Below are 27,937 nucleotides of genomic sequence, written 5' to 3' on the forward strand. Positions count from 1 at the left end.
AGTAAAACATGAATACATGTTTAAGAAACATTCAAAAGCACATCCACATGTAATACTAATTTTGTTTTTATTTTCAAGCAAAAAATGTGATCACTCCCTAAATTAGTTATTAAAACAGTACAATGTGTAACATAATAAAATAATTAAAATTCCCGTAAGGGTCAAGTAAGCACCAGTTGTTAACTTGGATACAATTTGAGTAACATTTTTCGTTATAGCATTAAGTTTTACTTTTTGTTCATCTTCTACACTGGTTTTACTCATAATTTTTACTCTTGGAAAAATATAGGAAGTTAACAGATAATATAAATGATAATACTTGGGTAATAATTTTTTGAATTAAAATACATTAATCAGGCTAGCATAGTTATAGACGGGATTCCTTACTTAAGATGCATGGGCTCACTCCATAAAACATGTCTATAGACTTACAGTAACATCTTCCAGTTACAAACATTCTACAGCATCTCTGGTACTAAATGGCTGAATGTAGGTCATGTGACTACAATAATTTGAATATAAGCACAAAACAGTGCAAATAAATGAATTACTGGGATACATGTGTTAACTGGGACTTATTACTCGGATTTATATACATACATAATTCTGTAAATTATGGAGGTGTTACTGTACCCCTGATAATGACACAGAATCTTGAATCATTTTAGTTCTTTTCCATAATCATCAGATTCCTCTCATTCATACACTAAATATTACAGGTAAATACATTTTTGTTACATATTGTTATATATACATTTTTAATTGTTTATATATTTCTTTTAATGACTATTGCACATTCTAATTTCAACTGTTATTTGAACTACATTTATGAAAATACCTTTATCAAATATGTCTACCACGTCTACAACCATATTCTTTCACATTTTAAAGAAAATTGGTTGCCAGAATATTCATATCAATTCTACAATCACAAGATTGTTGGTAATTAGCTTAATAACAAACAAAAATCATGCACGCCACTAGTACTCTTTATTGGTATAAGTACAAAATAAAATGTAAACTTTATTACAATTAAGCACAGATAAATCTTTTATAAAATACTACTTCTTACCCGGTTCCCCGTCCCCTTCCTACTAAGTATTCCCCACCAACCCAAATCTCAAACATATTTTCATTAAAAAATTAACAATTTACACCTACATACAGTACATTGTTACAAAAGTATGACTATATTGGGAATATGTGTGTTTCATTGAATTTTGTTTGATTGTCTTTTACACAGTGTAACATAATACAAATGTCACACTACAGAATCCCTATATTATGTCTATTAATCAAAGTTTATCCATTAAAATTGCTAAAGTCTTTCTTTAGCTTAATACTTGGAGCTGCCATTGCAACTCTCATTTGCTGCTTCGCATTGCGCACTGGTTTCTTAGCCAGCATCGCTTGATTAGCACGGATGGCACCTTCAAGTTTGGTCTTCAGTTGCGGAGCGGCGCCCATCACTGTCTTGAAAGGAGCGGGATAAAGCGGCGCAATCTTCATCAGACGTTGTAGTGAATGATCATGAAGTGATTTTGCTGGTTTAGTTGCTGTTGTTGTACTGTCTATTAGAAATCCTATTAATATAGGCAGATACACAGCCATCAACTGCACTCCTGTAAATAAGAACAGAATTTAAATTAGGTCTTAAATTATTTTTTAATTTTTTTTTTTTTACACCATATTTAATGAGGGTGATCCATCCAGCAATTGCTGATCATTAGGGACCCTCAGAGGTTCACAAGACATACATATACACAAGATGCTCTACATAAACAAAGTCTTATACAAGTCTTTGGGAGTGGAGTTGTAATTTCCTTAGAAAAAATCCTGACATATGACGGGACTTCAACCCAGGACCCTTGGAGTGGTAGCCAAGCATCATAACCACCAAACCAAACAAGTATTACAGATTTCCTATACTTTACATTGAATAACTGTCGAAGTTCAAATCATTTGCACTTAAATCCAGACATTTGACAATCACAATATTATCCACTAAGTAGACTAATACATTGATGCCATTCTTATTATTCTAGTCACATGCTTAGTGAGTCCTTTGTACTTAAAACCAAGAACTGAGTATTGTTCTATACAGTAGCACTAATCTATTAACACGGATCCTGTTTTTTCTACTTATTTCTTTCTGTTCTAGTACACAAAGAATTAAGTACAAACTTACTATAAGTTCTACAGTAACCATTTTTTACTAACAAAACATCAAGTACAAACTTACTATGAGCTTCTTCCGTTAGACTAACAAGAAGCTCTAACGTTTTACATGCTTCAATCGCTACAAGTGCTTCATCGTCGGTATCGCGCTGGTTACCGCTCATGTTATGCAAATATTCCACAATCTTTGGACCCATCGCATGAATGTATGGCGCGCTGACGTCTTGTTTTGGACATTGGAAAATGGAGCTTAAAGTTTGCAGACACTTCAGACGCAACTGAAACAAAATAAAGAATCAGCATGTTAAGCACTTGCTAGATACGGACAGATTGAAATATTTAGATACAAGAATTTTACATGTAACTTACTGTTACTTTATCAGATAGAAATGCTTGCTTAAAGACTTCGATTGTTTGGTTTTGAAGTGAAGTTGTCATGGAAACCTTTGCTGGTGCTGATGTTGTGAAAACAGCAAGCGCTAACAGCATGCTACACAAATCGACATCACTTCCTGTAAAATAAAGGTTTATGGTATCTTATGTTGAGAATGTTTTCATATTCTGGTTATTATGCTACGTTTGCAAGATACCATGTTGAGAATGTCTTGACGTTTCATTTTGTTTTTGCTACAGTACAACCGTCTTCTGGAGTAATGACATGTTTGGTAATGAAATCCTTGATTAAACAACCAGTATAATATCTCAAACAAAGGACTACATAACATCACACTACTAACCTGGTTTAGCCGAGTCTAAGATAGTTGCAAAAGAGCTTTGGAGCAAGCTCACCCACTCATCGCTACAATCTGGATTATTTACCAATGGAGACGAAGCAAGTAGTTTTAACGACTGGAGGCTTGCTGCGACAGTAGAAGGAATGATGCCGTCGGTAGAGGAGCACGCTGTCTCACGTAGCACACCAGTAGTCAGGAACAGGATTGTTGGTAGGACAGACACACTTCCTAAAATCGGAAAAATGAAAATGGTAAATATTTTTTCTGTTCTTTTACTAGCAGTCACTATTCATGTTTAACACTTCCTGAAATTGGAAAAATTTTAATGGTCTTTTGGAATTGAGTGATTCTGAAAAATATTCTTTAATATACGTTTTTTCTATGTTAGAACTGATATTTTGGGACAACTCTATTCAGGGGAAAATATATGTTTTAATGCTAAGGCCAACCCTATTCAGAAGACAGCACTATTAAAGGAGCACTTTGATATCGACAGTGTTTCCTAAATAGGGTTCTACCAAAGTATAGAAACTTAAATTTAATATCGAACCTTTTGGTGAACACAGCTCCGGTAATGTTGTCATCACGCTCAACGTTTCTGAAATGAGTTGATTTGCTTCTTCTGAGAGACCAGCTCGTTGTTTTGTCAACATGGAATTTGTTGGCATGGCTGGATTAAGTGCTGGAATCTGTCTAATCAGAGTACAAAGACACACTTCCAACGTCGCAAACACTATGGATTTACCTGGGGTAATTAAGCCATCCTCTCCCCCCTCCCCTAAAGGTTTCTTGTGATTAGGGTGAATTGTATCATTACCTGAAAATAACCAAAATTGAATAATTTGATAAAAATATAAATACAATTATAGGAGTCATTGAATACGATGTAAAAAAAGTTATTTTAAAAACCATTATTCAAACATACCATTTTCTAATGAATTACTTTGTTCAGCCATTTTCTCTGTAAAAGCCTGCAAAACTTGGCGGACAACTTTGAGAATAAGCAAGTGTGTATTAACAGAGTCTCTTGTCAGTAGCAATCTGTGCATAACATTTAATAGTTCAACTGCTAATGTACGGTCTGACATCAAACGACTACGTGGCCATGTTGAGTCCAAGATAGTATAAAGAGCTTTCACACAGTATGTGACATTCTCTACAGGTTGGCTGGATCTTGGAGATGATATCGACTCTACACAAATTCCTGATAAATATTGGGAAAATAAAAGTGAGTTATAGTAAATAGTACTACACAAATACCTTCTAGTTATGTTAATATTTATAAAATTAATTTCATACACATCCAACGAAAATAATTTGCCAAATACAGGATGGATAATGAACTCTTATTCAAGGAATGAAGTAGAAACAGTTGAGAGTTACAACCCTGGCACTAGATCACGATTGAATTCTAGATCTTCGGATTGGAAAACATTTTAACCACCAATATACAGCTTCACTACAAATATGTTTCTAGTTAAATTTTATAAATGAAACAATAGTATGTTATTTTACCTAATATGAGATGAAAATTATCATTCTTTATTTTGTTAGATCCAGGTTCATTTGGAACTCCTAAAACATTTGCACTAAGATCAGTTGAGGGCGCTACCTGTCCGCCAGCTAGTGCACGGAAGCTATCACTTCGTTCTTTTTGAATTACGTCAAATCCGCCCGTATTCAACCACAAGGCGGCTGCATACATGATAGGAGCCCACGATTTCTGATAATGACCTCTAACACTTTCAATTGTTTCTGCATTATAAAAAGCACCCCCAGTTGATGGAAGCTGGCTTGAGAATTCAGAGGGGAGTGATAGTAGGGCGTGGTCACGTAAAGCAGCAATCCAACATTTGCTAAGTGCGTTTAATTCTGGTTTGACCAGGTCAAGTAGGTCATCTGATGACCTTGTTGTGTAGTTATCATCATCTACATTTGTTGTCGTTGAATTATGCTGCTGCATTGCAACTATATATACCTGAAATAAATATGAATTATGAAGATTAATTAAACCTTAAAATCTACAAATGTACTTTAAAAAAAAGTCCCTATTACCTCTGGCCAAGGTTAATTCATAAAACGAGACATTCAAATGCACACACTGATTTAACAAAGAAAAATCCCTGAGAATTTAACTTACCTCTGCCCAAGCTTTGATCACTGCCAGTTTCTCCATGGTGGATGCACTCTCACTATATACAAGAGATGACCCTTTACCAGCCTGCAATTTACTTAACGATGACACTAAGAGCTGATGAACACGACGGAGGTCATTGAGGTCATGGGCAACACCACTACCGATCCACGTACTGGATACTTGACATGCCATTGCTGTGACGTCTGATGGAGTGTCTTGAGAGAATGCTGGTCTTAATGCAGCTCCGACCTAACAACAATATTTTAACAAAATTCATTTTTTTACATAATTGTCCTAAAAGCTCTGCCTACACTATCAAACTTTATGTGACAACAAAATGTGATGTGCCCATATATGGACATGATGATGTCATATTACTACCATATTTGGGCACATCATACTTTTTGATTGTATAGACAGAGCTTAAACGAAAGTCTTAATCTGTAATTTGTCTCAGGAATAGAATTTTTATTGCACCCTATGTCATCATTATCATAAGTAACTCTAACAACCATTACACATTAATTACCTGGGCCTGATACTGTTCCATAATAAAGTGACCTGGAAACTCTGGTTCAGGAACTTTCGCAAACTTGTTGATGACATCAGCTAGCAGCAGTAGACCTGATTTACGAAGCTGATCGCTGTTTGCTGTGGCCGACATAAACGCCATTCGTACAAGGTCGGACAGATGTAGTACAAGATAGTCACCTGAAAATAGGAATCAATTAACATACATTATAATTATAGCCTATATACTAATTGTGATTTAATTCTATTTTGTTTCTAGAGCTTTTAGTAACATTATTAAAATTAGCCTGTATCATTAAAATGGTTCTTTGATAAATCATCAATTACTAATGACTATATTTCTAAAAAATCCTCACTTTTGTTTGTTTGTGTTCGTTTCTCTCTTGCCAAGGCTAGGTCAAAGTGCACCGTTATGCCATTGCACACTTGGAATACACGCCGTACACTCTCTACAGCAAACATTTTAGTTGGCCAGCGTGGTGGAACTAAAAAAAAACAATTTATTTTAATTTTATGTACATATTGTGTAAATTATCAATATTTGAAAATGTTTCAGGAAATACATCTATTATTGTATCAAGCTCGAAAGGATTCTACATTCCTATTACCTTGAATATTATGACACAATGAATGTTCTTAAGGCCAATTGACACAAACAAACGTAGAATCTGTATCTATCCTGAGCAGAAACTGCCCATTCGCTCCACGTTGTGTGTGAATGGTCATAAGGAATAACATAGATTCTATATTTTTATTACCGTTACCACTCGTCTGTGTAAATTGGCCTTTATTGTAAATTGTTATAATATAAGCCATTCAGGTACTACCTGTTGGATGTGTGATAACCTTCTCTCCAGTATGGAATGTTGTATCATCATCACCTCCTTCATCATTATCATTCCCATCAATATTATTGTCATTCTGGCCAGGTGTACCTGCAGCTGAATCTGAAAAACATAAAAAATACTTCAAGTCTGAGAAAGAAGTCATGAAAGAAGAAACTTATATGTACTTTTATATATTTAAATAATGTAATATCTAACTTAATGGATGCACTGTTTGTCTTGTAATTGCTATGTATTTTTATGTAAAGCACCTTTGAGCATGATTATTCATGAAAAGGGTGCTATAGAAATTTGTTATTACTATTATTATGTAACCATATGTAAATATATTGTTTGAAGGTTTGCATGGCGAAATCAAATGTTTATATAAGTTTGCGGTACACCACGTATGTTAGTTCTGAAAAGAACTGTTGAGTTTCAGAGATATATGTAAATATATCTATGTATATCCTCTGGTATAATCCCACCCTGCTAGAACACAAAATTGGGTCGAATTTGGGAGTGGAACTATACCCGGGGAAACCATGGTTCAGGAAAAAATGATCATGTTAAGCGAGAGGCCTGGCTAGAGAAAGGCCTACATCTAGACCAAAAGTCAATACTGGGACTATACCCAGAGGAGATATGCCTGTTTGTGAAATCAGACATAAAGTAGGGGGTGGGATTACATCCGAAGTGGGATTATACCCGAGGATATACGGTAATTTTTAAATATACTGCATAATTCAACTGTATTGTATATCAAACATACTGTACCTTTGGAATCTGAGAGGACACTTTTACACAAAGCCAGCCATCGAGTTAAGTTGTCGCCCGCCATCTCCAATAACATACTGATTAACGTGTCATGGACGTCTGATCGTAGTTTATTATCGGTTTCTTTATCAAGCATTCCAAATAGGACGCCTTCTAAACCAGTTTCTGTAGATTTAAGTTGTATTGAACCAATTGTAATATTAATAATTAAACAAATAACTAATGCAAAGATATTTTAGACTTGGCTAAAGCTGTTTGTGAGTAGCCTCTGTGACAAATAATTAAATAAAATAAAGACTTTGTGTAATAAGTGTCTTAAATCTATAAGATGAAGCAGGAACCTTTATCTTGTACATAGAAAGGGACAGAAACAGACAGGGGTGAAATGTCAAAGGTCATTTGGTTATAAGTAAATGAGATATTGTTACACTTACCAGTTATCACTAAAGTATCAGTAGGCCCAGTATTATCATTGCTATCTTTTGCAAGGGACATTGCGTAATCACTGACTTCACGTGCCTCGCGCTGTGATAGCTGCCGTAAACAGGCAACAGCTGCTCGTCGCAACAGTAAGTGAGGACTGCAGAGGGCGTTCTGCAAGTGAAAAAGAAACACAATTGAGACATACTGTGCTGATACAATTATGTCTTCCAACACCTCTAGCTCTACAAGTATACTTGCAAAATATTTTTTAAAAAAACAAGAAAATATAATTTAAATTCTTGGTACTTACACATAAGTGAGGAACCAATGTGGATAGATTTACATGACGTGGAGCAAACATGTGAAGCTGCTGTAGACATGAGATTGCTTCGGAGGCGACCAGCGAATCAGGATGGTTCTGCATGATTGCACAACCAACTAAACAAGAGAACCTGGCTGTTGCAATGTTACCACGGTTACCTAAAACAAATATATAAAATTTATATAGCGTAAAATGCAGGGGGCCTCTAAGCTCTGAATAATCAACAGAAAATTTAAAAAGCACAAAATTAATTATGCAAATTAAAAAAGGTAGGATTTGAGGAGTTTTTTGAATGTGGCAAGTGATTCAGCTTTCCCGATTGAGTTTGGAAGGGCATTTCAAAGAACAGCAGCTGACCAGGAAAAGGCGCGTTGTCCATAATAAATAATATTATTATTAATTCTTTATTTATTATTATTTATTAGTGCAAATAAAATGTGTACCTTGAAGTTCAGGTCCAAGAGTGGTGATGAGAGCTGCCAGGCATCTTCCTAAGCACTGATGAACTTCAATGTGAAATGGTGGCACCGTTAACAGAAGGTTAAGTACAAGTGACAGGGTTGGTTCAACGTAAGATCGGAACATTGGGCCACCAGAGTCAGCAATTAGGGCTAGTGCATGAAGGGCCCACATCTACAAAACAAAAATGGTGCATGTTAAACACACTACAATAATAAAAATTGTTTTAGATATTACGATGTCTATTACAATCTCACAAATTTACTTTTTTTTAAAACAATTCAACAGTTTTAGAGCTGACTGTGGTATATATGATGTCAAAATAAAAAATGTCTTTCTTTCATTCTTGAAAGAAACTGAAGAAAAACTAGTTACCTGAACAGTTGGTGAAGTGATATCTTGTGCTAGAGCAAGTAAGATGCTCACACTGGTGTTGAGGTGTTGCCCAGCTCCCATTCCTCCAACATACCGATGTAAACAGCCTAATGCTAGGGAATTACCTGTCCTCGACACTACATCTCTGGCTGACTTTAATCTGAAACAGGAAACATGGTTACATTTCAATATTGAGAACAATGAATAACTACTTGTATGACTAGAACATATTGGAAATTAATCTAAAAATCAAATCTGTTGCTGTTTATATTCTTACCTATCGAAACACATCTGTGCTGTTTGCGCAATAAAATTGTTGTCGCCCCCAACTTGTTCCATTCGTCCCAAAGCCTCTCCTGCGGCACATCTTAAAATTGGATTTTGATTTGTCAAAGCACTCTATTACAAACAAAAATAATTAAATAAGTTTAAATTTGGAAAATTATAATTGTTTATAAATCTAACTATAAGATAAAATCTGAGATATTCTCACCATAATAAGATTGTTAGCAGCTACTCTGACTTTTGCATCTTTTAAACGTCTTTTATTTTCTGCCAAACCCTGCCAAAAGAAAAAGTAATCATTAAGTTTATCATGACAAAATATAACATTATTATACAGTCAACTCTCCCAATACCGGACTCTCTGAAAATTGGAAACTCTCTTTTCTTGAAGTCCAAACAGTCTCAAATTCATTTTTACAATGAAAAACACATTCTGAATACCAGACATATTCCAGAGAGTTCAGGAATAATAATTATTCTGTATGTCAGTTGTTCTGTATATTCTACAGATAAACAGATCAATATTAATCTACTATTCATTTAAACCAATTCATGTAAGTCAACTACCTTTAGAGCACTAAGAACTGCAGTGAATATGTTAATCTGAACAGCTTGTTGTCGCGTAGATTTCGCCTGTCGAATACATTCTGCAAAATGCTCCAGCATCTTCATACGGTGTTTATCCGCAACATATGGAAATATAACACCATAGAGGGTGACTGAAGCATCGATGACGGCTACGCCTAAAGGCAGGGGTCCTGGTACGGCTTCACCCTGTGTATAGAAATTTTGATTTATTATTTGTTTTCTTCTATCTTAAAATAAATGGAGAATACCAATACGTGTTCACTGTTTTGTAACATTCAAAACAAATGCTCACCTCTGAAACTGTCCAGTACATACACGAGGGGTCATGCTCCAGTGCTCCGGAACCTGAAGCACTGTTTGGCTGCAGCTGAATTTCAATGACCTTGTGATCTGTGTCTTGAATCCATGACTGTAAAATGATGCTGTCTTCCACGTGGCAGTGGTGACGTAGTAAGGATGTTGTTGTGTTTGCTGGATTGTCTGTCAGAGTGAATTCTGCTACGAGTTCACGCAAGAGGACGTTAAAGCTGCCTGTAATCAGAAAATATGGAATGTACACTTTATTTGTGGTTATGAATTCTTTACTGTATAATAATATGTGGCCATTAGGTGAAGGCAGTCTCTTACTTTCATATGAGGTTGGAGGAATCAGACGTAGAACTTTGTAGAGCCTAAGACGAACCATGGCAGCACATGCCTTGAGGTGAGCGCCGTAAGACTTGATCACGCCATGTATACTGCAAAGAAAATTAAACAATCATCAAATGGACCTTTCAATATTCAGGGTTTAATCCTGAACTAGTGTCATGTTCCACCCCAATCCCTAAACGTCAATTTACACGAGGGGTAACGGTAATACAAATATAGGATCTATGTCATTCCTTATGACCATTTACACATAACGCAGAGCAGACGACTGGTTTCCGCTCAGGATAGATAGATTCTATGTGGGACAAGCTACACAGTTTTCCACTTACCGTTACTGCTTCTCTATGTAAATTGGCCTTAAGCTTCAAATGAGACTTAAGCATGATAGAGTTTAATACTTACTCTGCCAGCATTGACATTGCACATTCCAATGGGGTCATTAACCTCCTTATCACATCTTCTGTCACAATTTCTTTGCAGTGTTCTATAAAACTTTCCATCGCTGAATAAAACAAAGAGTTCAATAATATAAAGATTTCTACCTTTGAGGAGGGCAGTGAATGAACTCATTTATCGCTATTCTGGGCAATATGCCAAAATGGAGACTAATGATTGACTAATTACTATTTGCAAACAATACAATATATATACAGTATATAATTAACAATTCTTAAATATACAAAGAATGTATAACCTACCACACAAGGCACCTGCACGACCTTCCAGCGTGACCTGCCACGTGAAAGCATCCCCACGTGCCTTCTCCGACTCAAGCTCTTTCGATGAACGTGGAAAGGCATTCCGCCACAGAAGCAGTAATTTAGGTAAGTGGTTCTTAACTACAGGGCTACCTAGGGTCATGACACCAGCTAAGATAAGCCAGCCAGCCTGGGTCCGATGCAATGACATTCTGCTGTTCTGGGCTGCTGTTCTTAAGAGGTCCTCTGCAACATTAAATATTGCCTAAAAAGTACAAAAATGATGATAGTAAAGATATTGGAAATATGAGAAAACTTGGTGCAAGCGTATATTTAAACTAGAAATATGATCAATTTTTGTATACACAAATTTAATTTATTAGATTCTTAACTAACGATATTAATGAAATATTACCTTTCCCTTAGAATGGGGCAAGCCCAATGGGCATTCTCTTACACCTCCCAAGAGAGCAGTAATAGCACCACTATACCCAGACACAGCCTCTGGTGAACCCCTAAGATGCTGTAAATTATCAATGCATCGATCAAGGAGTGGAGATAGTTGCGATGGTAGTGCTGTTGCTATGCAACGTAAACACCATGCTGCAGCTAATCTGGCTGAATGACTTGGATGTAAGAGTACAGATGAAACCGTGTCACAAATATCTAAAAGAAAACAAAAATTGTCATTACTAAATGACTGTAAACAATTATACAAAGAAGACCAAAGATGTTAATCCTACAGTATAATGCTAATGTAGAGTAGGACAGTATTCTCTGTGTGAAAGCAACTTACTGTTTGCAGTATCCGTAAGAAGAGGTGCAGCACATGTGGACAGACCCTTAACAAGACTTCCTAATTCTTGCAGAGCACTGATCAAGACATGTTGTGTGTTGGAGGCATCTATAGTAGGTCTGTTGTCTGCTGCCCCATCTATTGGGTTATCACCTATAAACAAATATAGTTAATTACCAATTACCAGTATACAATATACAGATAGAAAAGTAACTCTAATATCATTCTCTTAAAAAAACGTACTATCAATTTTCACATGGGAAAACTGTGTACAATGGATCTACGGTTTATAGTCCTTATACAAGAAAACTAGGAGCGAGTGAGCTGGCCGACATTGTTAGCTCTTTTTAGGTACGGTAAACGGCTTCCCTGCTTTAACTGCTTGGCAATTTGACTGATGTTAACATACTGTTTCTTACCTAACAGATTCATCTGTTTTGCAATAAATGCACAGAGTTCCTTGGCAGCAGACACCTGCGCTTTCTCTCCCAACATTTCACCAATCAGAGATCTAATGATAAACGTTACACACTTCCTTGAATACACAGCATCAACGTGAGTCTGTGTTGCTTTAGGGTTAGCTAACAATTCCAGTACGTGAGTTAAAAATACAGAGATGTTTCTATCTAACCACAGACCACCAAGTGTGCGTACAAACACAACGTAGGCCTAGAAAAAGAACAAAAATATAAAGAATATGATTATTATGTTTACTTATACAGTAAAACCCTGCTTTGGCAGACCAGGGGGGTGTAGTTCTGCATACACAATATTCGCAAAAAACCAACCCCACCCCTCACCATGAAATCAACCACCGTATGCCTCTGCAGACCCTATTCTAGGGGATACTTTCTTGACAAAGGATCAAAGGGCAGTATGTTTAAACACCACGACCAACCCATATTCAGTGACACATTAATACAGGTTCTACTGTTCATAAAATCAACAAATCAAAATCATGGAAACAACATTTGCACATTATTTCTATACTTACATGCGTCACACCAACCCGGACCTCTCTGTTGACTGTACCGCTCTTTAGGTATTCCCCCGTGCCACCACCTTTAAACAGTCCTGTTGGTCCCTTAACAAAGCCTGCAGCAAGGAGGTTGAGGGCTTCTATCATGCTTGTCTTTTTTAACTTTGGATCTAAATACATAAGAAATGAGTGCATTACTTTGATACTATTTACAGAAAGCAAGCACAGACCAAAACATAATCATAAGATGAGATGACTATGTCACCTAAGTTTTTTCTCTTAGTTTTTTTTCTTTTAAAAAAAGTTTCATACGCATCCAACTCGCCAATTACAGGATGGATAAACTATTTTTATAATTCATCATGCTTATAAACTAAGTCTCATTTAAGGCTTGGGGAGTGGAGTTGAAAGAGTCGGTGAGTTACAACCCTGGCACTACTGTAGGTCAGGATTGAACCCTTGACATTGGGATTGGAAGGCAAGCACGTTAACCACCAAGCTACAGCTCAACTACATAACATTTACAGGAGATTGATTGTTGATGACAATCAAAAATAAGAATATGAAATTCAGAAATATTACCTCTTAACGTGCATGTTTGAGTGGTTGCGAGCAGGACACCTAATAACTTGGCGACGGCACTTCTAACATCATAGTTTGATCCGTCCAAAGCACGATAACAAAATGATACTACAGTCTCTAGCTCAGTTGTGTACATAAATACAGCGTCTTTGTGTAATTCCAATAAGCACTATCAAAACACAAACCAAAAGTGGTGTTGGTAGTCTATAAGTGCTAGCTTACCTGGATAAACCGACATTGGCCAATGTTGGTTTATCCAGGTAAGCTAGGTACGAAATAGGCAACACAAACATCATCAGTTCAAACCAATTGGGTACTCTATCATCTTAATAATTAACTTGTTTATATCTATTTTATTTCATATTTAATTACTTTATATTTTAATATTTGTAATATTTAGATTTTTTTTCTTCAATATTCACCCAGAACCTCCTCACAAGGCACACCCTTAGAATCAAGGAGTATTTGTAACATATTACAATATGAGCTTAACAACAGAAGGAGGTGAAAATATACAACAATATCAAATTAGATTATTTTAGATTATAAAACCACCCAAATGGAAAATAAGATTGTTTGGCTAGCCTGGAAAGTGTTACGTTGTCAGTAGCCCAATAATGTTATAGCTTTGCATGCATTTTGACGGGTTTTCCAAATAAAATCCAGGTAGTCTGCAATCTTACCTGTGCAGCTGCACACCTGACAGCCATTGTTCTGTCTTGCAGTGCTGCTCTGGCTGCCTTGTAGATGTCTTTATGGCAGGAATGGCCTGCTGATCCTAGACCTTGTAAGATCTTCTCTAAACATAGCATGATCTCACAGCGACCAGTTGACTTTATAAAAATTAAAATACAGTACATTATAAATGTTAAATTTAAAGGTATCATTTACAGTCAGGGGAAAAACGGCAAAATGTTTCCACTTTCTAGGATTTTTATCAGATAGTCTATATTGTTTTGACAACTTTTATAACATGACCACAGTGCTGATTTTGCCATTTTTCATCTAACTGTTTATATTTAGTTTTATATTGTTAACAGGGTTTCGTTTGAGTTTTATATATATATTTTAGTTTTGGGCTCTTTTCCGAGTCTAGGCCTAAACTTGAAATTGTGCGTAACAAAATGATCTCCCCTATTATTCTTTTGGTCTCCTTTATCTCAAATTTTAACAGAAAAAAAAGAGGAAAATCTGCATTTATTTAAGGACGCTTTTCAAAATATGATTTCTATAATTTCTCAAGCATTCAGTGAATATTGAATTACACAATAGATAAAAGGATATACAATACTTATGAAAACAACATGTACATTGTTTTCTACTATAGATAATTTCATTTCTGGACAATAAAGTATTCAGGAAAAGAGACAGTTTATCTGATAATAGATAATGTCCATGCTCCATAATACAATAACTATATTCATGGAAAGAGAAGTATTGTATTCGAGTAATAGATATTTTATTAGCACACAAAATAGTAAATCTCAAGGGAAAAAATTAATTATGCTAAACTGTTTATGGATCATTCTCATCAAAATATTCAAACATGTGACCTGAGGCTACCGTATGTGTGTTAGACTGTTAAATTACAAAAACTATCAATGAATTAATTAGAAGGTAGAGCGAGTGCAACGGAAATTTATGCTTTTTAGAAAGTAGTGATAACATTTTTACTGCAGTTGCTGCAGTAATTTATTAATAAATATGTGAAATACCTCTGCATTCTTTAGGGCTTTGATCAGGTTTTGTATTGTCTCCATAAAACTACTACCAACCATTCGACCTAACCTCTCGTACATTGCACCAATTATAGCTACTGCAGCCCTATAAAAAGTGAATAATTTAAGAAACATATATAAATATATAATAATAACATATAATTTATTGGGAACTGAACTTTTGTAACAGTGGCACACTTCACATTTTGAATGTGCGTCCAACAAAAATATATAATAAATGAATGCACAAAATAGACAATCTTACTTAATCTACAAAACATGTAATAAAACCCATTCACTCCCCTTCCTCCCCCTCCCCAAAGATAACAAGTATGTCACCACTATCATCATCAATCAAATTGTAACTACTATATGAGACAATTACAAACAGTGTATACCCGAGTGTATAGCACAGTTTTAGAACTAGAAATAATACTTTGTTTATGTATATCATTGTGATTCAAGATTCATTCATTAAATAGTAACGGTGTTCTACGTAAATTATGTAAAACACTCATTAAAAATAGAAACATTTCACAATAATTATGTATAGTCATGCAATACAGTAGAAGCATGAAACATTAATGTTATTTCAATGAAATGTGAAATAAATTAAAATAACTAATGAGTGGGGAATTCAGACTGAAAACAATAAATAACATTGAAAGGGTAAATAAATTAATTAGATATTTGAGTGGGTGGAATTATAAATGTTTGAAACTTGAATACATTAATGTGACAAAAATTCCAGGAAAACAAACTGTAAGTCACATGAATTAGATAAGTGGCATTGTGGGAAGACTGAAAATAACTGAATGATGAAATGAATCATAGATGGCACATTTAAGGAAATGATAAGCAATCATGTCAAAATCATTCTACTGTAGTTACTGCAGAAACTATATTGTGTTCACTCTTTAAACATTATTTGGAATTATTCAGCTAGGTTTCTGGGATAATCACTGTTTATTATATCAACTGCTTCATACACTGAAACAAACTAAAAACATTATGTTATGAAAGTAACAATGTAGTTACTGCAGTAACTGCAGTACAATAATGTTGACATAACCTCAAAAATTAAACAGAAAATAAACTTACAGTCTTGTTGGAAGATAACTAGGTGAATCATCTTTGCTCTTAATGATGTCATTACAGAAATTGACCGTCTCGAACATTGAGAATGTGTCGCCAATGTGATAGATGTTAGCAAAGCACTTGCCCAGTAGTAGTCGGGATGGTGGTCCATGTGATTCTAATACTTGACATCGTAGCTGTTTCACTAATGTCTTCTGCTGCTCTTTGATATCCGACTAAAAATCAAAAACAGAAATATTTTATCTTACTGATCTAGGTATGGAATTGGGCAAACATTATTACACTCAGATTTCATTAACAAAGGAATTGACCAATGGCTGTTCCAACTTAGCCTAAATTAGAGGGTATGCTCAGAGATAATACTTGGGCATATACGATATCTAAATTTATGAGAGAAGTAATGAGGTAGTCATTCTTCTGAAGAAGTTGTTCATGAAAGGAACAACGAAACCGTCAAGAAAAGAAGGTATTTACCATCTAATCTCTTGTAATTGGTTTGATAAAAAAAACAGAAATTCCAGAAACTGAAAACAATTAATGGCTAAATCAAGATTGACAATACTGTATATAATATTTGGCAATACTTGGCCAAACTACATCATTGTTACTATGTAAAACTAAAGACAATTTTTAATATATTTATTTAATGTTTCTTAAATAAACTAACAATAAATATTGTACCTTTTGTGCAGCAGATAGAACTTTGTCCAAGAATCGCAGCCATTCGTAGACAAATATAGACTTCTTTGAGTCGGCTATTTGCGATAGCGCCTCCTCGTTCAGGAGTAGACTATGTGAAAGCTCCATGGCGGTTTGTTGCTCGTCCTCAATATCATCAGAACGATTATTTTGGATGCCGTGTTTATTACCCGTGATGGAACCTATTACAAATGTAAAAAAAACAATAATCTTTGTTTCAATTGCGATAATGTACAATGGAAAAATCTTGGGTAAATTCTAAAATTTGTTACTGATTTAGAAATTAGACATAAATGGATAGAAACTGTGGTTTAAAATACTGTAAAAAAAGAAATAAGGGATCAATAAGGACTTCAATTTTTGGTGTTTGGCTTTGAATATAATTAAATCAAGAATATTATTTTAAGAAATATGACAAATGGCAGGCTAGTGATCTGGAGGTTGTGGGTTTTGAGCACACCCAGCAATTACTTCTCAATCTACTGTACTGTACATATAAATTATGCAGTACAATACTGTATGGCAAAATATCTGACCAATTAAAAACAAAACTAGAAAATGCACAACACAAATCATTTTGAATATACAGATAATAGAAAAACATTGTTCATGAAATAATCATCATAACCTGTAACCACTAACCATAATGAAAAGCACCATCACCATGGAAACAATGAATCATTTGTAAAACATGTATTTTTGTTGCAATCCAACATAATCATTGTTTCCTTCTTAAAGTGTATATTCATTAAAGCCATCAGAGATGAGATAAAAGAACTTGAAACTGACATGATACTAGAATACAAATCATTGAAAAGCTCAAGGAACAACAGACAAAATAGCTTTAAGCTGAACTTTTCACATTTTATCAAATTTTACTCTACATAAATTTATTTCCCTAAACAAGCTTAATTTGTTTTTCTCTGTAATCTGATTACATACAATTAATTTACAGACTCAATTTTATTACTTTAAAATAAATAGGCTGAGAGACAACTTTATCCTACGTAATGTTTATTGACTCTCACCGTACGTAAAAAATTGATATGAACAGCCTAAATAACCAAAATTATAGTCCAAACTATATTCGTAGAATAAACTCTCCTAATAGTTTGCTGGACACCTTTGGAATGGCTTTTCTCCATGCTAAAGTAAAAGTCCGGTTTTCCAAAAGTCTAGTATTCTGAATTTAAAAAAAAAAACAAATTTGAGACCAGAAAATGTTAGTTTTGGGAGACCCTCTGATTGTCAGAGTGTGGTAAATTGGGAGCTATTTTGAGATATTTTACATTTAAGCTAGATCCATAGTAAGTGAGTAGACACAAATGGGGATCATCCACCCAAGTTTTGTATGTTTTTACTTTCTAGGAATTATAGTTGTTTTTTTTTCCTTTCATTTATCCTAGACCTCTAATTAGAAATCAGGAACTGAAGAGAGGAATTTTTAATTAAGAAAAGAATACAAGGTCTAAAATGACGACGTGAATTTGGGGCTAAGAGTGTAATCTTAAACCAAAAATCAATATCTTGTATATTTTCATAATGATGACATAAAGTAGTCAATGAACAAAATATTAATTATTATAGATATCATTTTATTAAACAGTACATCTAATTTAGATGTAAATTGTTGTTAAATGTATGGAATACAATTTGAATGAAATGTCTAGTTTAATATTATCACGGTATTAAAATCCCAGAAAGTTTCTAAATTACCCATCGATCTGGTGGTGTATCTCTAATACACAGTACAGACAAATTTAATATATTACTAAGACTAGGTGAAATTGGATCAATTAAAGAAATCAATACTTGATGCCGCAGGACTTGAACCAAGACAATCGACCTACTTCTTCGGAATTCTCCTTTTATGCACCATTATTATATAAGTACTAATCTAAATTTAAGCTGAACTACTATTGCATACCTATTACATTACTAATTACTGCAGAAATCATTACAAATGATCTGTATGTACTGCAGTAGAAGAATTACCATACTGTAAATGTCTGTCATTTACTGTAGTAACTTACGGTCACAGTTACATTTTAAGAAAATTAGTAATCTAAAATTGAGCAAACCTACTATTTGCGTACCTATCAGACATCTTGGGCACTGTTATTAACAATACTATTTACTGCAGAAATCATTACAAATGCCTGTACAGTAAGATTACCATAGGAGTATCTGTACTGCAGTAGAATTATTACTCTAGTAACTTACAGTTACAGTTAAATTTTAAGAAATTTAGCAGCAAACAGTTAAATTACAACTCAACTGCAGTTTAACTGTTCAATTACTGCAGTAACTACTAAAACTACTATAGCAAATGCAGTTTTAAGTAATTCACATATCATAGATACTACAATAGTCGTAGAATGACCTGATGAGTACAACTAATTGATGGTAAGGTAACTTGATACGAAGAAGACTAAAGTGAGTCACTATTCTTTAATTTATCTGTGAATAATTGAAGCAATCATGAAACATAACACATCATACAAGTGTTCATGCTAGCTTGACTAACAAGGTGACGGAATGTGCATACATTACTTATATATTTTATTTGATTAATGATAATGTTCCAATAACAAATTTAAAATTATTTTCCATCTTATGTAAACCTAAATATAATCAAATTTTTATTTAATCAATTACATTTTGTCAACATATTGTTTTAGGTCAATTCATTCCACCCAGGAGTAAAAATGTGTACACATGACACAACATTATTTTAAACCAATACCAACATTATTTATTATATCCCGACAATATGCTTTTAATTTGATTAAAATTACACGGTATTCGTCTGTAGGTTAAATTTAAAAATTATGTATGGACGGACATACCATATGATTTACGTGACAAGATATATTTGAGTTGGTCCCTTTTGGTTTGAGTTGATCCCTTTCGTAGAAATCAAATTCTATCTATGAGCTGTCCTATTGATTTTGTTTCACTGTGTAAAAATATTCAAAGTGTTTCAAGCACCAAGATAAAACAAATCTCAGCAATTTACTTTACTGCACAATCACGGTATAAAATAAAAAAAGATTTTCTCATGTAACAACTTCAATCATACTTCTTGTTTTACTTTTTTAGTCAATCATGGGAAAAAAATAAGCTTATTAGAACTTGCTTAGCATTCACCAATCACACTTAAGTCAGATATATTAAATATTAAGTATTTCACAAATATTTAAGGATATATATTTAAGTGGTATTCCCATAGATAGTAGAATTGTTTAATTCTAAGGATGTTTCCTTTAGCACAAGAAGTACACTGCATCTACTTCAGTGGTTACCATAAGAACAATAATCATATGAAATGATCGTTTAGGAGAAGCTTAGCTAAGTTAGTAAAATCTCCTAATAATGTAATACCTAGCAAATAATAACCTTAATAACACCTCAAAAACTATAACAAATGAGCGGAAGATGGTATGACAGCCTAATGGACAGCCTTGACAGATAAAAAATCATTTTTATTACTTAATAATGAATGCCAGAGTCTTGGGAATATGCCAAGAAGGCTATTAACAAGATTTAGTCCTCACTTAGCAATGCATATGATTTTAAAGTAGGTACTACGTTTTTCTTTCCAAATGATGACTGATGTAGGCTACAGTACAGTAATAATTAGCTGGTACACTGAAGTGTTATTACACAAATTAGTATAATACATTTTATACCATAATAAATAAATAAATAAATATAGTACACTAGTTTTTGCGTGTACAGAAGACTAGGCCATCACGGTTCTATATAAGCAAATAAATATGATATACAGTAGGTAGATCATTTAATAAAACTGGAAAAACAGGCAAAACAAAAAATAAATTTTAAAAAAATTGCAGAAAACTGACTATTACTTAAGAAATTAAACAAAAACTGACAATTATTTAAGAAATAAACAAAAACTTACTATACTTTTATTTAGGAAAGATTTTAGAGTTTTTAGAAGATTTTAGAGTTTTTAGATAAATTAAGAGTTATTAGATTTTAAATCCATAACCACCAACAATCTTAAACATAAAGGCTCATAAAGAAATAAAAAACATGGCAATTAGCAAATTTGGTTTTAGATGTATTTCTTTCACTAGATAAACCTGCATTCAAATCCACAGAATTATTTATACATCCTTTTTTCTACATAATTTGTTAGATGAAGATAAACGATACTAATGTAGTATCAATCATTTGTAAATCTTGATATCAAGTTAAACGTGTTCTGGATAAAAATATAGTATCAGCTTGAGTACTATCTCCCAATAACTACTTGTATTTTATCTGACAGATTTTCTTTCTGACACAATTTAAGAACAAAATAATTATGTCGTAATCACTGATTATCTGTTAAATTATATAGCACTTCAATATTAAATTTCTACATCTTATTGTATGCCAAATATGCGGAGACTATCATTTAAAAATATAGTACAATTTGTCTTTTCCCACAAATCTGTTGAGTTACCTTAGATTAACAAAGTATAAATCCTATAACAGTAAGACTCCATCACTTAAAAACCGTCGTTTATATTTTACTTTTTCATCAATTTCTGCTAGCTAGCTACAGTATGAACTATTTCCTATCACAGAATATAATAAACCAAATGCTTCAGTATTCTTCTGTATTTTGTACGATATTCGATCGTCATCGATGATATAATAGCGTTTGTTACACGCCTCATGGATCAACAAGCGTCTCTGATTATTGTAGTGTAACAGTTGCGATGTAATTTGCATAATTGATAACGTTAAGTCCGGGTTAACGCCAAACAAATCAAATATATGGTAAAGAATTCGTTGATTAATTCAACAAGGGAGATTTTCAATTGATATTGAGGAAATTAAGCGTTTTATTACATAAAGAAATCTGAGCAAAAACACCTTGTAACAGCTTGGGTATAAAGGGTTACAGTTGTAAAATTAGTAGTATAAAGTCGTCTAAATCTTACAGATTTCAATGATGTAAGAAACATGGCTGAAGCAAGACATATAGATTTGTAATTCTTGCTCTGTTAGTATTTTAGTGTTACCCAGAGGCATAATGCATGGGGAAAAGATTTAGTACTCCAATGCTGGGTAGTTGCATTGAACTACTCAAGCTTTGGACTCCGCTCCAGGACCCCTTGGTTTAGCCAGAGAGTGCTCATAGCCATTACGCCAGCAAGTTCAAGAAGTGTTTAAGTCTATGTTAAACATAAGAAACAGAGAACATGGAAGTTCTTCAATTGCTTTTTATGAGACAACAATAAAAGTGACAAGCATAATTTGCGAGACAATCAGAGATGGGTCAAACACAAGCAAACATAAACTAACTCAAAATCAATATAATGACGACGAGAGACAGTAATCTCCAAACCCTATTCATTTATGTCTAATTAGTTATACTTACGGAGGTTAATTAATTTATTATTGATGTCATAAATACATTATTGTAAATACTAAGTATCTGTAATAAGCTAAGCATTGACATACTCAATAGTAATTACAGATTTAATAATTTATATACATTAAATATTTAGCAAGATTTAATTGCACAATTTTAAAACCAATAACTCTTTTGTATATATTTTTTCAAGTTGAATTTGCGTCCAACATTTCAGGCACTATTTGCTATACTATTATTTCCCTACAATACCCCTGACCAATAGAACACGTTCCAGATGTTGTCTAAATATGGTTGAAAAGGTATGTATAAAAATGAATATTATACATTTAACTTGTGCTAAGCATAACAAAATTCTCACATTCTCACTCTTGAGGACGATCAAAGCATATTGATCGAAACGTCGAGGAACTCAGCAGTTCTTTTCAGAACTAACATACGTCACGTGGTGTACCGCAAACATCAACATAACAAAATTACAAAAGGACAAAAAATAAGATAATTTGCTAGAATTCTAAAAATATAACAATAGAAAATAGAACTGAATGCAATGGTTTAACGAAAAATATACTGTAATTTTTATTTTTTTTTATATCCTATAGTTAGCTAAGCATTCAGTAAATTAGCAATTGGCAATAAAATCTTTTAATACAACTTAATATTCTTTAGAAAGTGATATAAAAGCAGAGGAAATGTGAAGTGACGCATTAAAATAGATAGAGAACCCATCATTACATTAATGGGTTATTGACGGTACATTAAATGTATCAGCCTAATGATGTTCAACTTCAATGTTTCTAGAAACTAAAATGGATTGCCAATATTTTCTAAATAATCTTTTTACTGTAATTACCATCATCATCATTTTTACTAATTACAAGTTCAAGGTTGATGGCCATCTTCTGAGAAGAAAATTAATTCAATATTTCTAAAAATCAATATCAAAAAGAGGCATAAAATTATTTGATTTTACAAAAACTTGGATAAGACATTCAAATGAGAGAAACTAACTTACAAATTGAAACCTCAGATTATGAAAGTCAAGGCCAACCAACCTAAACTAAAATCACCTCATCACAATCCTATTCCAGCAAAGCATTAGAACCAACCATGTAAATTCATTAACTGCAGAACGTAGTTACAAAAATCACATTTTGTTTAGAAATTTGTGAATGTAATTTGATTTAAAAAAAATTAAATTGCCTAAAATATCGACCATAGAATCTTAACCAAAAAAGCTACTATAGTAAGTTTGACAATTACAAAAAAATACTATGATTTTACTGCAAAATAAAACAAATTTTAAAATCCACCAAAAATATAAATAAACTTACCTTCACGAAAAAGAACATTATCAATTAAGGAATACACCGCGTTTTTAACTCTTTTTCTGTTGTGATGAAGCATATTTTAATTTATATTTCTAAATTAAAAATAATATCCTTTTTTGTAGAACAAAACTTCTAAATTTCTCTTTGAAATCAAATTTTACTTCTCCTCCTAGCCATATACAACTGTTTCGACTTGGCTGATAAAAATCGTCTGATAAAATTCCTACTAAATAACTGTTCTGGCCAAAAATACGGTCATTTTCATGGCTAACTGAAAATCCTTATCACCCGACAATTAGCCTTAATACCTGTAGACTAGTCTGGGTTAAAATCAACAGTACATAAACGTAATAAGCAAATGCTGTTAAGACATCATCTATGCATCGATTCCTTGAATATTACCTTGTGAAGCAATGCAACCTCTCTGACTCATCTGGCATTTATCAAAACAACAGATTTTTTCTCAACTCATTATGAAGATCGCAGAATGTGCATTAAACGAGTTAGGTATATACTCTGCTGGTATTTTAAGTCATAATTTGGTGGACGGCTTGAATACTGAAAACTTTACTTGAATTTAAATTTATTTAAAAAATCATAAAATGTACATTAAACATACTAATATATTTACAGAAACTTGAAAAATCATAATAAAATATTCAATAATACTTTTATGTTTAGTTTTAAAATAAAAAATGAATTACATTTTCAGTCCAGTATGCTAAATATACTTAGTACAACAATATTCTAAATAAAATAATTCTTAATTATTAACACTATTAACAAATGTATGATCTTTATATTCATTACTGTACATAAATTAAAATTAGCAATCTGACTAAATTTAAATAGGATGATGCTAAACAAAAAGAAATTACATCGTAAAAAGAAAAATAATATTGGAAAACAGCTGTAACAACTTTAAATGTTAACGTCACAGAACTAATTTCTTTCTTAACCATCTAACATAAAACAGCTTACGTTTGTAAATCACATCATACAAACCATAATCCTGACATTTAAGTTTACAATTACGTTACCACTGATTTATTACACAACAAAAAATGTTTTATTTTATATAACGAAATTCAAAGCCTCCAAACAAATGTAATACTTTTTTCAATTGTTACAGAGTGGTGATAAAAATTTGATAGATTTAGAATAAAGTTTGTAATGCAACTTTTTAAGGTTGTGTAGAAAAATCATAAATCTATAAAAAGTATAAACTTTTATGTTTTTTTTAATTATAAACTAAAATTAGTTTTATACTATACTAGTACGTAGTGTAAAAAAACAAAATAAAATCCTCCTGGCCTTTCACGACCAAATTGCATACAATTTACAAAGTCAAAGAAAACAAAAAAAAAACAGAAAAAGAGGAACAGGAGGGTGGAGCATTGTCACATGACAGACCAAGACAGGGGTCTGGGTATGAAATTTGGCAAGGATCTGTGCCTGAAATCCTAAATTAAGGGGTGGGATGTTACTCAATCATACAGTACAGTAATTTTGTTCTCTATTTTTTAGTGATAGCAGACAATGAGAAAAGAAAACATATGGTAAAGAAATACAGTTTCTTTTTTTCCATTAAAACCTAAAAAAAACTGCTGTAATCAACAAAGAAGGAATAACATGACAATGACTACTTTACTAAAACTCAATATTCTACTTAAACACCTGCCCTAAATTCAATGTAAAATACTTGAACAATAGTACTCCAAGCATTTTCATTGATTTTCCTTTTAAACATAACTGAATATTCTGACACATTTATTACTTTTGTTAAACAATGAGAGTATTGCTGCTGGTGAGAAATATTGAATAAAAGGCGTGAATACTAAACACATGATCATGATTGCGATTAGGAATAAAGGAATAATCATGACACACACTGTAGAGGGAGCAGTTTAAAAAAGTAGCACAAATAAAAAACTACTGATCTTCGACTAGGCCTAAAAGAAAATCTATTGTTACGCTGTTGTAACCCTATCCACTGTAAAATAATAGCTGATTTTATGTATTTTCATTTATTTAAAAAAAAAATTTAAAAAAGAAATGGGAAAAGTATAAATTGTGATACTGTCTATACCTTTCTAGTACAGTCAGTTCTTTTAGGGTAAATTAAAAAAAATTATTAATCAATTCAATTTTTTTTAAAGAATCAGAATGATCCCTTTAATGTTATTGTGCAATAATAAGTCCAACTTAACTAATCTATTTTTTGAGTCAGTTACGAAACATAACCCATTTTTAAATGACTAAATCTACAACATTACGTCGATGAAAGGGACAACAAAACAATAAAAAAATTACCAAAGAATTGGTAAATTGATAAAAAGACAAACACATCATTAAGAACCTTGTCTAGGAAATAAGTCTTCACTTAATGTCATTTATGAGTTGTAGTAAGACAATAAATTAAACCGAGTAGCTGATATCTGCCTCTAGAGGGTGCTATACCAGGTTAAAGATCATTCTTTTATATGTTGTATTACACACTAGGGTACACATTTACGCAATGATACACTATTAGTATTCATAGAGCATTCTTAGTGATGTCCATTTATTTTCATCATAAATTTAATAATATAATGATGTATTTAATTAAATCTGGAGAAATTGTGAAAATTAGGAGGAAATTAAATTAAATTTAACTATCTTGTAGGTTATTGGTACAGGATTATAATAGTAAATTATCAAAACAATACTGTAGTAATTAAAAAAAATGAAAAAAAATCTGAAGAAAATTGATCTGTGTAAACTGTAGTGGCCAGGCAGCGTGGTCAGGCAGTGTGGCCAGTTAAAATTAAATAATGGTGTAAATTCAAATAAACATTTCATTCGTTCAATGAATAAAAAAAAGTTAATAATGAAAAAATTATTAAAACATATGACGGTAACAATTAACAAAAATTGTGTTAAGAAATATGTTTTTACTTAAAAAGACCACATATACTTTTAAATTTTAAGGCGTGTCAAGGGACTACTACTGAAATAAAAAGTAAATTATACTATTAGTAAAATTAAAAGAAAAAGAATACAACTATACCTCATTTCTGTATACAGGTTTTGCACATGCTCAGTAGAATTTTGTAAGATGAGGTTCTTCATGCAAAACAGCAATCGTGCAAGCAACAATTAAAAAAAAGGAACACAAAACAAACAAAAAAGTTAACATAAACATGATGCATTTCAACTTTTCATGCTAAATTATAACAATTTAATAACAAAACTACGTCACAAATATTATAATAATAAATTATATATGCAATAGTAGTTAAGGTTTGTAGCACACAGTGTGAAAGGAAGTTAAGATAAAAATGTTTCTAATGTTTTGTTTTTTTTCATTATCTCAAATATTACTTTCTTTTTTGAGGATTCTCAATGGTACACCTTAATACATAAAAGGACAGAATGTTGATATTTTTTTTTGCCCACACTTTTCATAAAGGAATACAATTAACATTTTAAATAAGGATTTCACTCGATAATTATTTATTAATATTATTAGACACATATCTGAACTTCATGCACTAAAACAAAAATATACATGTTTTGACATTTGGACCATGGAGGTCCATGGTTGGACTGGGCCGATAGAAACTCCTACAACTACACGAATGCTTGAACATGCCTATATAATTAATAGACAATTTTTATTTACATGCATACTGTAGTTGACCATGCCGATAGCCTCATCTAAAATGCAACTAAACTGGCTACATTATTGATATAACAAATTTATTACAAATTCAGGATAAATAAACAAAACAGTCAAAAGTATTATTTTTGATAATTAATTAATTAAATGATTAATGTTAATAAGGAGACAATCCTTTTTTAGAGAGACACGCCATTATATATATAGTCCTATTAATAATAACAATAGTTTAAAAACAAGTTTTCCAGTAAAAAATCTGGCTAGGCCAAATGTCCTCGTTGTGACGTAACATTTCCCCGGAATAAACAAGGCAGACAGGCATTAATGCTCTCGCGAAAAAGCATGTCATCTGGCCTAGCAACCACAAGTTATGATTAAGAACTGATGCTTCCCGTTTCACCTATCAAATTTACATAGAGCATAATTTCATTAACAAAAATACATACCTTGGTATAATAACAATATGTAGAAAAAAGAGACGTTTTTTAATAGGGTTTTAGAGACAATTTAAAAATTGTTTTACTTCAGACAACACACACACGTCAGGGATGGCAGAGACAAGAAATAGTTTACCAAAGAACAACCCGGAAGTAAACTCCTGGTTAATTGTTCATCGTTTGTGATTGTTCAACTTCCGACTTAATAGCGTATTACAGTGGTTATCAAAATGAGTCGGTATAGATTTGATAAGTATAACTAAGG

At 32.8% G+C, this 27,937-nt stretch overlaps 3 protein-coding genes across 4 annotated transcripts in view; 2 read left to right on the plus strand and 1 right to left on the minus strand.

Moving 5' to 3' along the window:
• The window catches only part of LOC144852045 (retinol dehydrogenase 11-like), a 28,747-nt gene extending 3,432 nt beyond the window's left edge, over positions 1–25,315 (plus strand). Inside the window, exon 7 of the transcript XR_013614256.1 lies at positions 25,305–25,315. The gene's annotated coding sequence lies outside the window, so the exon portion shown is untranslated. The remainder of the gene's footprint in view (positions 1–25,304) is intronic.
• Positions 49–27,768, minus strand: LOC144852041 (HEAT repeat-containing protein 5B-like). Of its 2 annotated transcripts, XM_078709727.1 has the most exons (34): positions 27,682–27,768; positions 26,624–26,679; positions 16,834–17,033; positions 16,156–16,367; positions 15,052–15,160; positions 14,020–14,169; positions 13,337–13,505; positions 12,770–12,924; positions 12,195–12,444; positions 11,776–11,928; positions 11,395–11,645; positions 10,980–11,244; positions 10,684–10,783; positions 10,261–10,370; positions 9,926–10,164; positions 9,613–9,819; positions 9,254–9,322; positions 9,038–9,159; positions 8,761–8,920; positions 8,370–8,559; positions 7,915–8,084; positions 7,616–7,775; positions 7,182–7,346; positions 6,408–6,527; positions 5,937–6,065; positions 5,579–5,760; positions 5,053–5,298; positions 4,428–4,890; positions 3,838–4,116; positions 3,463–3,729; positions 2,916–3,140; positions 2,548–2,690; positions 2,243–2,456; positions 49–1,622 (listed from the first exon to the last, which is right to left on the minus strand). In XM_078709727.1, the coding sequence occupies exons 3-34, from the start codon at positions 16,957–16,959 to the stop codon at positions 1,303–1,305; spliced, it is 6,120 nt and encodes a 2,039-aa protein (XP_078565853.1). In that variant the 5' UTR covers positions 16,960–17,033; positions 26,624–26,679; positions 27,682–27,768; the 3' UTR covers positions 49–1,302. The 2 variants fall into 2 exon arrangements, with proteins under 2 accessions (XP_078565853.1, XP_078565854.1); XM_078709728.1 differs by lacking the exon at positions 26,624–26,679 and having other exon boundaries at positions 27,682–27,765.
• LOC144852046 (protein dpy-30 homolog) overlaps positions 3,145–27,937 on the plus strand; it is a 48,854-nt gene continuing 24,061 nt past the window's right edge. Inside the window, exon 1 of the mRNA XM_078709736.1 lies at positions 3,145–3,149. The gene's annotated coding sequence lies outside the window, so the exon portion shown is untranslated. The remainder of the gene's footprint in view (positions 3,150–27,937) is intronic.

This window comes from Antedon bifida, chromosome 9 (genome assembly GCF_963402885.1).
Source record: "Antedon bifida chromosome 9, ecAntBifi1.1, whole genome shotgun sequence".
Taxonomy (NCBI): Eukaryota; Metazoa; Echinodermata; class Crinoidea; order Comatulida; family Antedonidae; genus Antedon; species Antedon bifida.